Source organism: Rhinolophus sinicus, chromosome 17 (assembly GCF_057876585.1).
Source record: "Rhinolophus sinicus isolate RSI-liver-muscle chromosome 17, RSI-T2T, whole genome shotgun sequence".
Lineage (NCBI taxonomy): Eukaryota > Metazoa > Chordata > Mammalia > Chiroptera > Rhinolophidae > Rhinolophus > Rhinolophus sinicus.
In genome coordinates this window covers 212,661,224-212,671,342 of record NC_142517.1, presented here as the reverse complement: position 1 = coordinate 212,671,342, position 10,119 = coordinate 212,661,224, and the positions used below count along the sequence as shown (strand labels likewise).

The window sequence follows — 10,119 nt, the reverse complement described above, 5'->3', positions numbered from 1 at the left end:
ATCGCCGCTCCCTCAGCGACGCTGAGGGCCAGGCTCCTGGGGCAGTGGCTGCCTCCGTGAAGCCGGCAAGTGTAGCGTCTGGAAGTCAGTGTTATTCGTTCTTTGGTGGCGGAGGGAATGATTCTCATATTCCCCCAAGCCACGGCCGAGTGAAACCAATGGTCGGTGTTGTGGGCCATGTGGGGCTAGGTGGAGCCCAGCAGCCTGAAGGCTGTGCTGTCGGAGCAGGTGGCCACTAGCCGTGTATGGCTATTTAGATCTAAGTGGTATAGAATGAGTTCAGTTCCTCAGTTGCAGCAGCCTGTTTCAGGGTATCAGTGTGTTTGGAGTGGAGTGTGTGGCTAGCGGCAGCCATGTTGGACAGCGGACCTCCCACCATGGGAGAAAGTTCTGTTGGACAGCGCTGCAAGGGCTGGCAGGGCCCTGGGGGCCGGGGTGTTACGGAGGTGAGTGCTGGGGTAGTAACCGGGACCTGGCCTGCCTGCTCCTATCCCACCTGCCAGTCCTGTCCAGGGACCTGGACCCACAGGCTTAGCTGCAGACCAGGGAAGATGCCCAACGAGTGAGCGTCAGGTGGACCCTGAAGCCATGGAATGAGAGGGGCCACCAGGATGTTTCTGTAGGCATGGCCTATGAACTCAGGGCCTGGGGGAGAATCCAGGACCCCACATGCCTGTCTCCTGCTCGATTGCCATGTGGCCAAGTGGGGGCTGGACTCACACTGCGCTGGACCTCGGCGTCACCCCTGAGTAGTGCTGAATCCTTTGGGACTCAGTGTCCCCATCTGTAACCCTGTGATCATGCTTGCCTTTCTCCCTGGGGGTGGGAAGGATGGCTCAGAGGGAGGATGTGTGTTCACTGATGTGGAGCACGTGCGCTGAGGCCGGTCCCCAGGTGCCATCTTAGCTGGGGTGGATGCGGCCTCCCTGTTGGGGCCCCAACCCCAAACTCAGCAGGAGCCCAGGGTTCCTGCAGTCATCCAGAGGAGCGGTCAGTCCTCAGCCAGAGACTCAGTAGGGAGAGGCCTGGGGTCTGTTCAGTGGCCCAGCGCCTGCCCAGGTGGTGTGGTCCCTCGGTACGAGCGCACTGTTTTCGATGGCACTCCTGGTTGACCAGCCTCTGCCAGCTCCACACCCAGGCCTGGCAGAACATGAGGACCCCACGCAGGCGCCCACACTAGCCCGCCCTAAGCACCCTCGGGCAGATCCAGCAGCCACCGAACCCTGAGGGCAAGTTCACATCAGGGGCTTCTTGCCCTCCTGGTCCCTTGAACTTGGGCGGGGGGGGGGGGGTGCTGGGTCTCACCCTCCTCCCCTGGAGGGCCCTGGGCATCTCCCTGCCGCGTTGCCAGTTCTTCACACAGGAGTGGTGGGGCAGCCTTGCCAGTCCAGAGGGGCTGTTACCACCTCCCCTCAGTGGGTGCCTCTGACCCCACATTTATATAAGGAGCCTACACAATACAGGCTTGAAGGAGCAAACAGACCTGTTTGTAAGTATTAATGCCAGCCACCAAAGCACCTGGTGAACTGTGAAGCCCACAGTGGCTGTCTCCACGCCCACCTGCCCCTGCCTGCTGACAAAGGTCTGGGCGGGGGAAGTGGAGTTGGGTCTGCCCGAGGCCGGGGTTTCCCGCACAGGAATTTTCATACTCCAGCCTTTTGGTGATCAAATCCTGGCTGACTTGGGTGGGCTGAAGTAGCCGATGCCCCAGCCTTCCCCTAATGCACATGCACCAGGCACCCCCATTCTGGTGGCTGATGCCAGGGAGGGGAGTGGGTCCCTGGCCTCACCGGTTAGGAGGCAGGTATGGAGGCAAGGGCTTCCAGGAGGAAGTGGCGTTCAGGCTGGGGCAGTGTTGGCCCTTGGACAGGGGTCCTAGGATAACTGGGTCCCTGGTGGGAGCTGCAGTTGGATGCTTCTCAGAACAGAGCTGGTTGTGACCCACAGATGTCCCTCAACCTACCCTGGGCTCTGTCACCTTTGCACTCTTGTCACCCAGGGCCAGGTCAGCAGGTTGTGTGTGTGTGTGGGTGCCGTCAAAGGTGCTGCGAGCAGGGTGGGCTGCAGCACACAGGTAACCACCATGGCTCAGGTCCTGGCTCCTGACCTCCCAGCTGGGCAGACTGCTCAGCTCCCAAGGTTGCAGGTGGAGCCAACGGCAGTAGGTCCCCGTGGGGTTGATGAGAAGGTGACGAGCTCTGAGGGGTCGGGAGCAGTAAGCAGCAGCTGAAGGTGGAAGAAGTCGGGTTATGACGGGCTGTGGGTCACAGGGTTGGCTGCTGACTGGTGGATCGAGCAGGGCTGGCTATAGTGTATGCTCTGAGCCAGGGACCAATGGATGGCATTGTTCCTGTCACAGCCAAAAACTCAGGTGCAGGAGCAAGGGGGTTGGAGAGGAGGAGACCCTTTTAACAACCACCCCAGTGCCTCACAAAGTGTGAGCTTCCTGTCCCCACAACTTTAGGCTCAGCTGGGTCAGAGGTCTTCATTCCCGGAGGGAGGCTTCCATCGGGTGACACACCATGTCCCCTGCTGGCGAGGCTGGCGCCACCTCAGACCAGAGGCATTGGGCAGAGCAGGGGTTACTCTGCAGGTTGGAGTGACTGACTGATCCTGACTTTCAAGGGACAGTGGGGTTTGCTGCTGCTCTGTGGGGCTTGGAGGGACATGCTGGGGCTCAGGACACTCCTGATGCCTCTTGGGTTGTGTGGGAGGGGACACAGAGGGCAGAGCACGAATGCAGGCACCGCCACTCAAGGCCCTGCAGGGCGAAGGTGTGAGGGGACATGGAAGGAGAGGCAAAGGGAAATGAGACACCAGCTACGGTATTTCATTCATTATCACGTGCTGTATTTGTATATATTAAGCAGGAGCTATATTATCTGAAGTTCGCCCGCGTTGCCCGGTTTCCCCCCCACTCTCTCATTTAAGTGTTGATGGTGATGAAGTTTCTGCTCTAGTCTAGGCTGTCGGATGCCCAGGTGAGGTGCATGTGAGCCAGAAGTGAACAACTCAGACGCATGGGCGGCCGTGCCTTGCTGGCATGCAGGTGGCTGTGCTGCTGCTGAAGCTGGGAGGTAAATAAGCGGAGGTGGGCATGGACGCTGAGAGCCCAAGGCCACCACGCTGGCAGGTCTGTCACACAGCCTCACACCCTTGCCCACATGTCCCAGAAGCTACAAGTCTGGAAATCATGGGCGCTTTCCAGGCAGATCCCATGCTGGGTTCTGAGGCAGGACCCGTGTGAGGTGGGGGAACAGCCACTATGGCTCAAGCAGGTGGCAGGCGCACGACTTTGCCCGCAGCCCCGCGTGTCCTCGCAGAGTGTCCCACATCAGAGTGGCCGGCAGCCAGAATCGGTGCTGGGTCTCTGTGACTCCGGAACTCCCCCAGCTGCTGACCTGGGCTGGCCTGCCTCGACCTCCCTGTACTGGCTTTCTGCCTGCAATTTAAGTGGTTTTCACTTTCCTGACCAAGCCCTGCCTAATGAACTGAGGCTGACCTGGGAGGGACAGTGCCCAGTCTCCTCAGTGGACAACGCCCCCCCTCCGCCCCCACTCGCGGTCAAATGAGCGGCATTTCAGGAAGATGCGGAAAATGAAAACTTCGTGAGGAAAGGCCACCTCCCGTCAGTGCAGGAACTGCCTCTTCCCAGGAAACTCCCAGCGCCCGCTTTGGGGCTGGGCTGACCAACCAGGGCTCACAGACCCGAGGGCTCCCCGGGCAGGCGGGACCGGGACCGCGACCGCAGGGCCTCCTCATATTTCTGAAGCTGAGACCAGAAACCAGGGTTGGGCTCGGCCACGGGGCGGGCGCTCTTCACGGTCTGCAAACGACGGGATTAAGCTCATCGCTGCGCAGCGCTCCCTGCAAAGTCCCCAAATGCCCCCGACGCCCGCGGGCCTGCCCCAGGGGTGTGCCCCGCCCCTGCCTAGAGCCCCGCCCCTTCGGGGTCGCCTGCCCCCACGCATGCACCCCGCCCGGAAGGCCCGCCCCTCCGGCCCGGAAGGCCCGCCCACCTGGAAGGCCTGAGCCAGGCTGAGGCCGCGATGCCGCATGAGGTAGGCGGTGCAGACGGCGGCCGAGCGGCTGCGGCCGTTCTTGCAGTAGACGAGGCAGGCGCCGCCGGCGCGCACCGCGGCCTCTATGGCGGCACAGGTGGGTTCCAGGTGCGCCAGCAGGTCCTCGGCTGGGTCGTCGAACACGGGCACGCGCAGCTCGGCTACGCCGGGTGCTCGCGGGCCGGGCTGCTGACGCGAGACGTTGACGCACAGGGTGACGCCTGCCCGCGCCAGCAGCTCCGACGCGGCCGCGGCGCGTGCGTTCCCGAGGAAGAGCGAGGGGGCGACGTGCGCGAACGGTGGCGGTATCGACGGGGCAGCCTCAGTTGCCCCGGGGCGTCCGGCTCGCCCCGAGTCCATGACCCGCGCCTGGCCCTGGGTTCTATTTTGGGCCGTCGGGCTGTCAGCCGGGCGCCCCCGGGTCCTAAAGGCCTCCGAGGGCTGCCCCTGGCGGGCCGCGTCCGGCCGATAGTGGCCCCTCCTCTGATTGGCTACGGATAGAGAGGGCAGCCATTGGCTGGGCTCCTGGCCCTCGGGGGAGTCGGATTGGCGGTAGCCAGGTGGGCGGAGCCTGGCAGCCGACCTGCGGGGCGGAGCTTCCAGAGCTGCAAGTGTGGGTCCCTGCAAGTCCTGGGGGTTTCACTGACGTGGACACCTGCCTGGCAGCCCGTCCGGCTCTGCCGACCAGTAGGGCTCCAGCAGGGCTCGGGAAGGTGGGCTTCTTCTCAAGCTGGGGCTGCCGTGTAGAGGAGCAGGGGGCCCTTGTCACGAATTCCCATCCGGACACCGATCAGCATCGTCATCGTCTTGCTGATAAACCGGCTGGTTTCGTGTGTTCTTAGTCACCACTGCTGTAACAGGCTGAGGTGCCCTGTAGTACAGCTTTATGTTTATTCCTCTTGGTCATCTGCTTCCTAATAAACTGCACTTTGAAATTGCTGCATTTTCCCCTTTTATTGTAAAACATGGTCCACATAAAGCCGTTTACCATGAACTTTTCTTCATTTCTTCCTAGACCAGTATTTTTGTTGTTTTTATTTTTCTAGTTATTAACTTTCGGGTCATCACTGTAACTTAAAAAAAATTAATATCAATGTCCACACAGTTGCCTCTTCAATAAGATTCAATAAGAAGACCTCTTCAATAGATGTTTCTGATATCCAGTGTCTTTCAGGGAGTGGTTTCATTGAAAAGTAACTTGCAGCCTTGCATATATTTAGTTATTGCAATTTCAATTTTATTCTAATAGTAAAATTTTTTTCTGCTGCAGCTCCATTGTTTACTTAAGATTTGCAATCCATTCCACCAGAAATTATTCTCCAGTACCGACCCACCCCCACAACCTAGTAACATAGATCTGACAGTGAACCTGTACAATCTTGCTGGGCTGTCTTGATTTTCTCCTTCCAGCTGCAGCCACCAAGCATTGGTAAGGGTCAGATCTTTATTGCAACCTGGGGCTCCCTCCTGACCTAAAGACTCAAATATGGGTCTGTAGCCAGGTGTTCACTGGCTGCAGGTCCAGACATCACCTACAGAGGGCCTCCTAGCATCCATTTCCTTCTTCCTCTGTCCTAAGGACAGACAGACTCACTTTCCTGGGGTGGAGAGGGAATGGAGTTCCCATTTTCCTGAGTTCATGGGAGCCATCCAACTAGGAGATGTCCCTGTCCCCCAGCTCCAGATGTGGGCCCTGATTACCTCCAGCCAATCAGTAAAGCCGTTCCCCCATGATTGCTACTTGGGCTCCCATGAACCAAGGAGGGGAGAGGAGCTTGGAAGTCTCGGTTCTTTCCTTGTGACCACAAGGGGAAGGCAGCCTTGGGGGAAAGCAGAGATGAGAGGAACTGGGTCTTTGATGACATTGTTGGGCCACGGAATAAAACCAAACCTGAAGACCCTCCTATCCTGGCCTGTTTGGTTTCCTGAGACGACAAATCACCCTTTATTGTTGGGGGATGTTTGAGGTGGGTTTTCTGTTCCATGGCCTAGCTGATGCGGCACGTTCCTTCACATGGTTGAGCTAATGAATTGGTAACAAGTCTCCCTACAGTCTCCCTACGTGTATCAAATCCATTCTCTCCACCTTGATTGCTGCATTTACTTTGGACCACCCTGTCGGGACCTGCTCCAGCTTCTGGAGGGGCGCGAGCCTTCCATCTTCCTAACCAGCCAGAATATGCTTTCTGAAGGAGTGCGTTTCTCAATGTTGGTTCTGACTTATTAGCAAGTTGTGATCCATTAGTGGGTTGTGGAATTAATTTTGTGGGTCATGACCAGTGTTTTATTTTTCAGTGATACGGTAGAGAAAATACCTTAGGGTACATGCATGTAGGAGCACGAGCTTTTCCTGGAAATTTTTTGAGTCATGTTGGTATTGGGTCATGATATAAAATGGGGTCTTACGGTGGCAAAAAGTCTTGAAAGCACACATCCAACTGTACCACCTTGCTTAAAAATATCTTGCTGCTTCGGTCTCTAACCTGTCATTTAAGGTCCCTCCTGCTTTGTCCCTCTAGCATCCTCTTTCTGTATTTGCCTACCCATCACACCAGAGCCCAGTGGTTCTCAAAGTGTGGTCCACCTTTCAGCAACCTCTGGGACCTCGGTAGGAATGCTCGGGCCCATCCCCCCTGTACCTGCTGAAGCAGAAACTCAGGGGGTAGGACCCAGGAAGCTGTGTTTTACCACACTGGGGGGACAGAGCCAGGAGTGCAGTTTCCGGGCTCTCGGCCTCACGTGGAAAGGTGCTGGCTCAGGTAGTAAATGGCCATCAACTGTGACTAGATTGCCATCAGCTGTGGCTAGTTGGCTGTCAGCTGTAACCAGTGAGCCATTGGCCACTAATATAACTGCTGTGGCTATGCTAGCAGCAAATGGGGGCTAGCAAGAAGATGGCGGCTGAGCTAGCAAGAGCGGATTGCAGAGGGAGATTGCAGTTAGCAAGTGAGGTTGGTTGGCAGAGACAAGTGGGCAGCAGGTTGTGGATAGTGTGGCTCCTGCTTCCTGTGTCTCCAATCCAGCCGCCAGCGAGACTATAGTGGTGTGACTCCCCTATCTAGGCTCCGTGAGTGTTCCTTTTTGGCCTCAGCATATCCTGTGTTCTTACATGGGGAGCGGGACCAGAGACCCCGCAGGCCACCCTGCATGACGCACAGCCTCCATGCCATTCTGGCACACAATAAAGTCTGCACCCATCATTCAGTCCATCTAAAAAGTAATTTAAAGCAGGAGTCCCCAAAAATACACCCACTCACTTTACACATTGTATCTTGAACTACTGCGTATCATACATGGTATATCCATTCACTTCGTCAGATGCGTCTCCCTGTGGGTCAGCTCAGTGGTTCTCTGCCTTCCAGCTTCAGTTCCTTTCCTGCCTGTGAACGTCAAAGCACTTGAGAAGCAATCCGAAGGTAGAATCCTTTTGGAATTTTTAAACTGATTTCACCTATAGTCTTTTAGTGTCTCACCTGCACCTAATTGATTGCAATTTTTAAGCAACTTTTCTTTGTTGACTTTTCAAAGCCTTCAACTGACTTTTAATAGAAATGCTATTCTCCTTTATCACATACACAGTGGTATTTCAGTAAATCTTATAAAAGTGATAGTAGGTTCAGCTGGCGTTTTCAGGTTTGCAAACACCATGACTGGTGATACGAGCAGCTAATTTGCTGAAAGCCAGTCGTCCTTAAGATCAGTTTGCTAAATTACTAATTTGTTGAATTTACCAAGTTTATCAATTGAGCAAAAACTTAAAAAACTCATGTTCTTGAATGTTGTCAATGAATATGAACATTCTTATCAAAACATTTTTGAACATATTATTTAGTGTCAATGTAGGACTTGTCTCAATTTGTGGAAATAGGGCTTTTTTATGTTTGTATGCCAGGGTTTAAAAATACCAGTGCATATATAATGAATATAAGCAAAATTTTAGCATTTCATATTGCACGTTTTCCAGTTTCTAGAACACCTTTTCTTTTTGGACCACATTTTAGTAATTAGAATTGTTTTTACCAATCTCACCAAATTGTCAGATTTGCCACAAATAGTTTTCTCTTTAGCTGTTGTTTAGAGTTTTTCCTATTGGGTGATGAATTCATTTCCTAAAGCTACTGTAACAAAGCGCTACAAACATGGCAGCTTAAAACAACAGAAGTTTATTATTCTTTCCTCTGTGTTTGGGTCTCCCAAATCTCCCTCCTAAAAAGGACACTAGTCCACTGGTTTAATCCAGTATGACTTCATTACATCTGCAAAGACTCTATTCCAAATAAGGTCATTAACAGGTACTAGGGTTAGGACTTCAATTTATCTTTTGGGGGGACACCACTCAACCCACAACAGGTCACGGTGTGGTTTAACAGGTTTGTAGGACATTTTGAAGTATTACTTGACTTTTCCTTTCTCTTTTCAAAAATTTTGAAGACACCAGTTTGTTTCAGCTCAGTTTCCCAGACTGCAGTTGAAGGGAGCAGGGGAGAGGCTAGACCTGAGGGGTAAGAATAAGGTGAAGAGAGGGGATCCAGGAACCTAGGTGAGTATGAGGGAGAAGAGAGGTGAATTGGGAGACAGAAATTGCAGGGGAGGAAGACCCCCTAGACCCCTGGAATCCTGGCACAGCTGCCTTAGTCCTGCCAATAGAGCCAACAGGGAAGGGTCTGGGCATCGGCTTTTCATATCCCTTTACCCCTGTTCTAAGGGGCAGTCTGGGATAACCCCAAACCCTGCGCCTTCAGGGAGCCCTCCTCCTCTTTCTGGGAAGCCCCAGCTGCTTCAGTTGCACAAAGCCTTGTGCTGTTTCCCACCCTTGTTTTTGCACACACTACTCCAGTTTCTTGAAATGTGCTTTTTTCAGAGAGCTCCTACGCATCCTCTGAAACCCTACTCTGGAATCTTCTTTCCATAAAGTCTTCCCGTGACCCTGGGTCCAGACATCTAGTCCTTCTCTCCCAGTGACCCCGGTCCCCTATCTCATCTTCCCCCCCCCCCCCCAGACCATGAGTTCCCCCTCTGTGATTTCCACAGACATTTACTGAACCGGCGAAAACCGGCTTTGGAGTCAGGCCGAGCTTGATTAAATACTGACTACCGCGCCCTAGCGCGTGACTGTGGACAGGTTAATTTGCCCCTCAGTTGTGCCTCAGTTTCTTCAGGTGTCACTTGGGCACATTCCCTGTGCTGTGTTCACGGGGGCGTTGGGAGCATTTTGCGCTCTCTCCTCCAGGGAGCCCTTGACCTAGAGGCTGACCGTCCATCCTCTGCTGGACATCGAGGTCAGTGTCCCGGGTGGAGACGGACGTGCCAGGTCCCCGCGTTCTCGGGGGCTCAGATAGAAGACCAGCACTCGCGGAGGTGCGGGGACGCTGGGTGGCACCGAGTGGGGACAGGGCAGAGGGCCCTGTGAGGTCACAGAGTGGGGGCGTGTCTGGGCACGGCCAGGCGCGGGATTGGAGGAGGCCGCCGTGGGCGGGGCGCCGGTCTCCAGGGAAACCCGACGCTCTCCGCTCCCGCTGCAGAGGCTGGCGAGTGGGGCTGCGCTGCTTTGGCCGCTGCGCTGGGCGGACCCGTTGTGGTGCTTGCGAGCTCTCCGGGCCTCAGTGCGATCCCAAGGCAGGGGCGCGGTAGGATCCCCGCGGGGTCTCAGCGAGTCGAGGTGAGCCTGGTGGGGGGGAGGTTCCCCGAGCTCCGCGGGAGTGCGGTGGAGGCCTATGCGTGGATCCCACTCCCCCTGGGCCGGCACCGCTGTCCTGCGGAGGAGCAGAGGAGGTTTGGGACCCTGCGTGCGTGAGAGACTGTGAATGTGGGCTGAGTGGGGCCGTGTCCCCGCGCCCCGCCCCACCACCCTCACGGGCTGGCTCCTGAGGCCCGCAGGGGAAGGGAGAGCCAGCCGACTGCGGCCCCGCCTCGGGCAGTTGGCCTTGGCACGTCTGACCCCGCCATGTGGCTCTTAACTTGCGGTCGTGGGAGGGTGGCCCCGCTGGCTCGTCCTGTGGTTCCTCCCACCCCACAGAAGGGATAGGAGCACCCTCGGGGCGCTGGCGGAGGTTTCCCC

The 10,119-nt window shown here is 55.8% G+C and overlaps 2 protein-coding genes across 10 annotated transcripts in view; one reads left to right on the top strand and one right to left on the bottom strand.

Annotated features, from left to right (window-relative positions):
* Positions 1-10,119, top strand: part of ANKMY1 (ankyrin repeat and MYND domain containing 1) — a 50,113-nt gene that overhangs the window by 1,169 nt on the left and 38,825 nt on the right. For 7 of the 9 annotated variants that reach the window (XM_074316084.2, XM_074316120.2, XM_074316106.2 and 4 more), the window contains exon 1: positions 4,541-9,720. The exons of the other annotated variants lie outside the window; for them this stretch is intronic. The gene's annotated coding sequence lies outside the window, so the exon portion shown is untranslated. Of the gene's footprint in view, positions 1-4,540; positions 9,721-10,119 lie in introns of those variants that run through there. 9 annotated transcript variants of the gene reach the window in all.
* Positions 2,826-4,994, bottom strand: DUSP28 (dual specificity phosphatase 28). The gene is made up of 2 exons (XM_019711664.3): positions 4,020-4,994; positions 2,826-3,826 (listed from the first exon to the last, which is right to left on the bottom strand). Exons 1-2 carry the CDS (start codon positions 4,419-4,421, stop codon positions 3,701-3,703), a joined length of 528 nt encoding a protein of 175 aa, XP_019567223.1. The 5' UTR covers positions 4,422-4,994; the 3' UTR covers positions 2,826-3,700.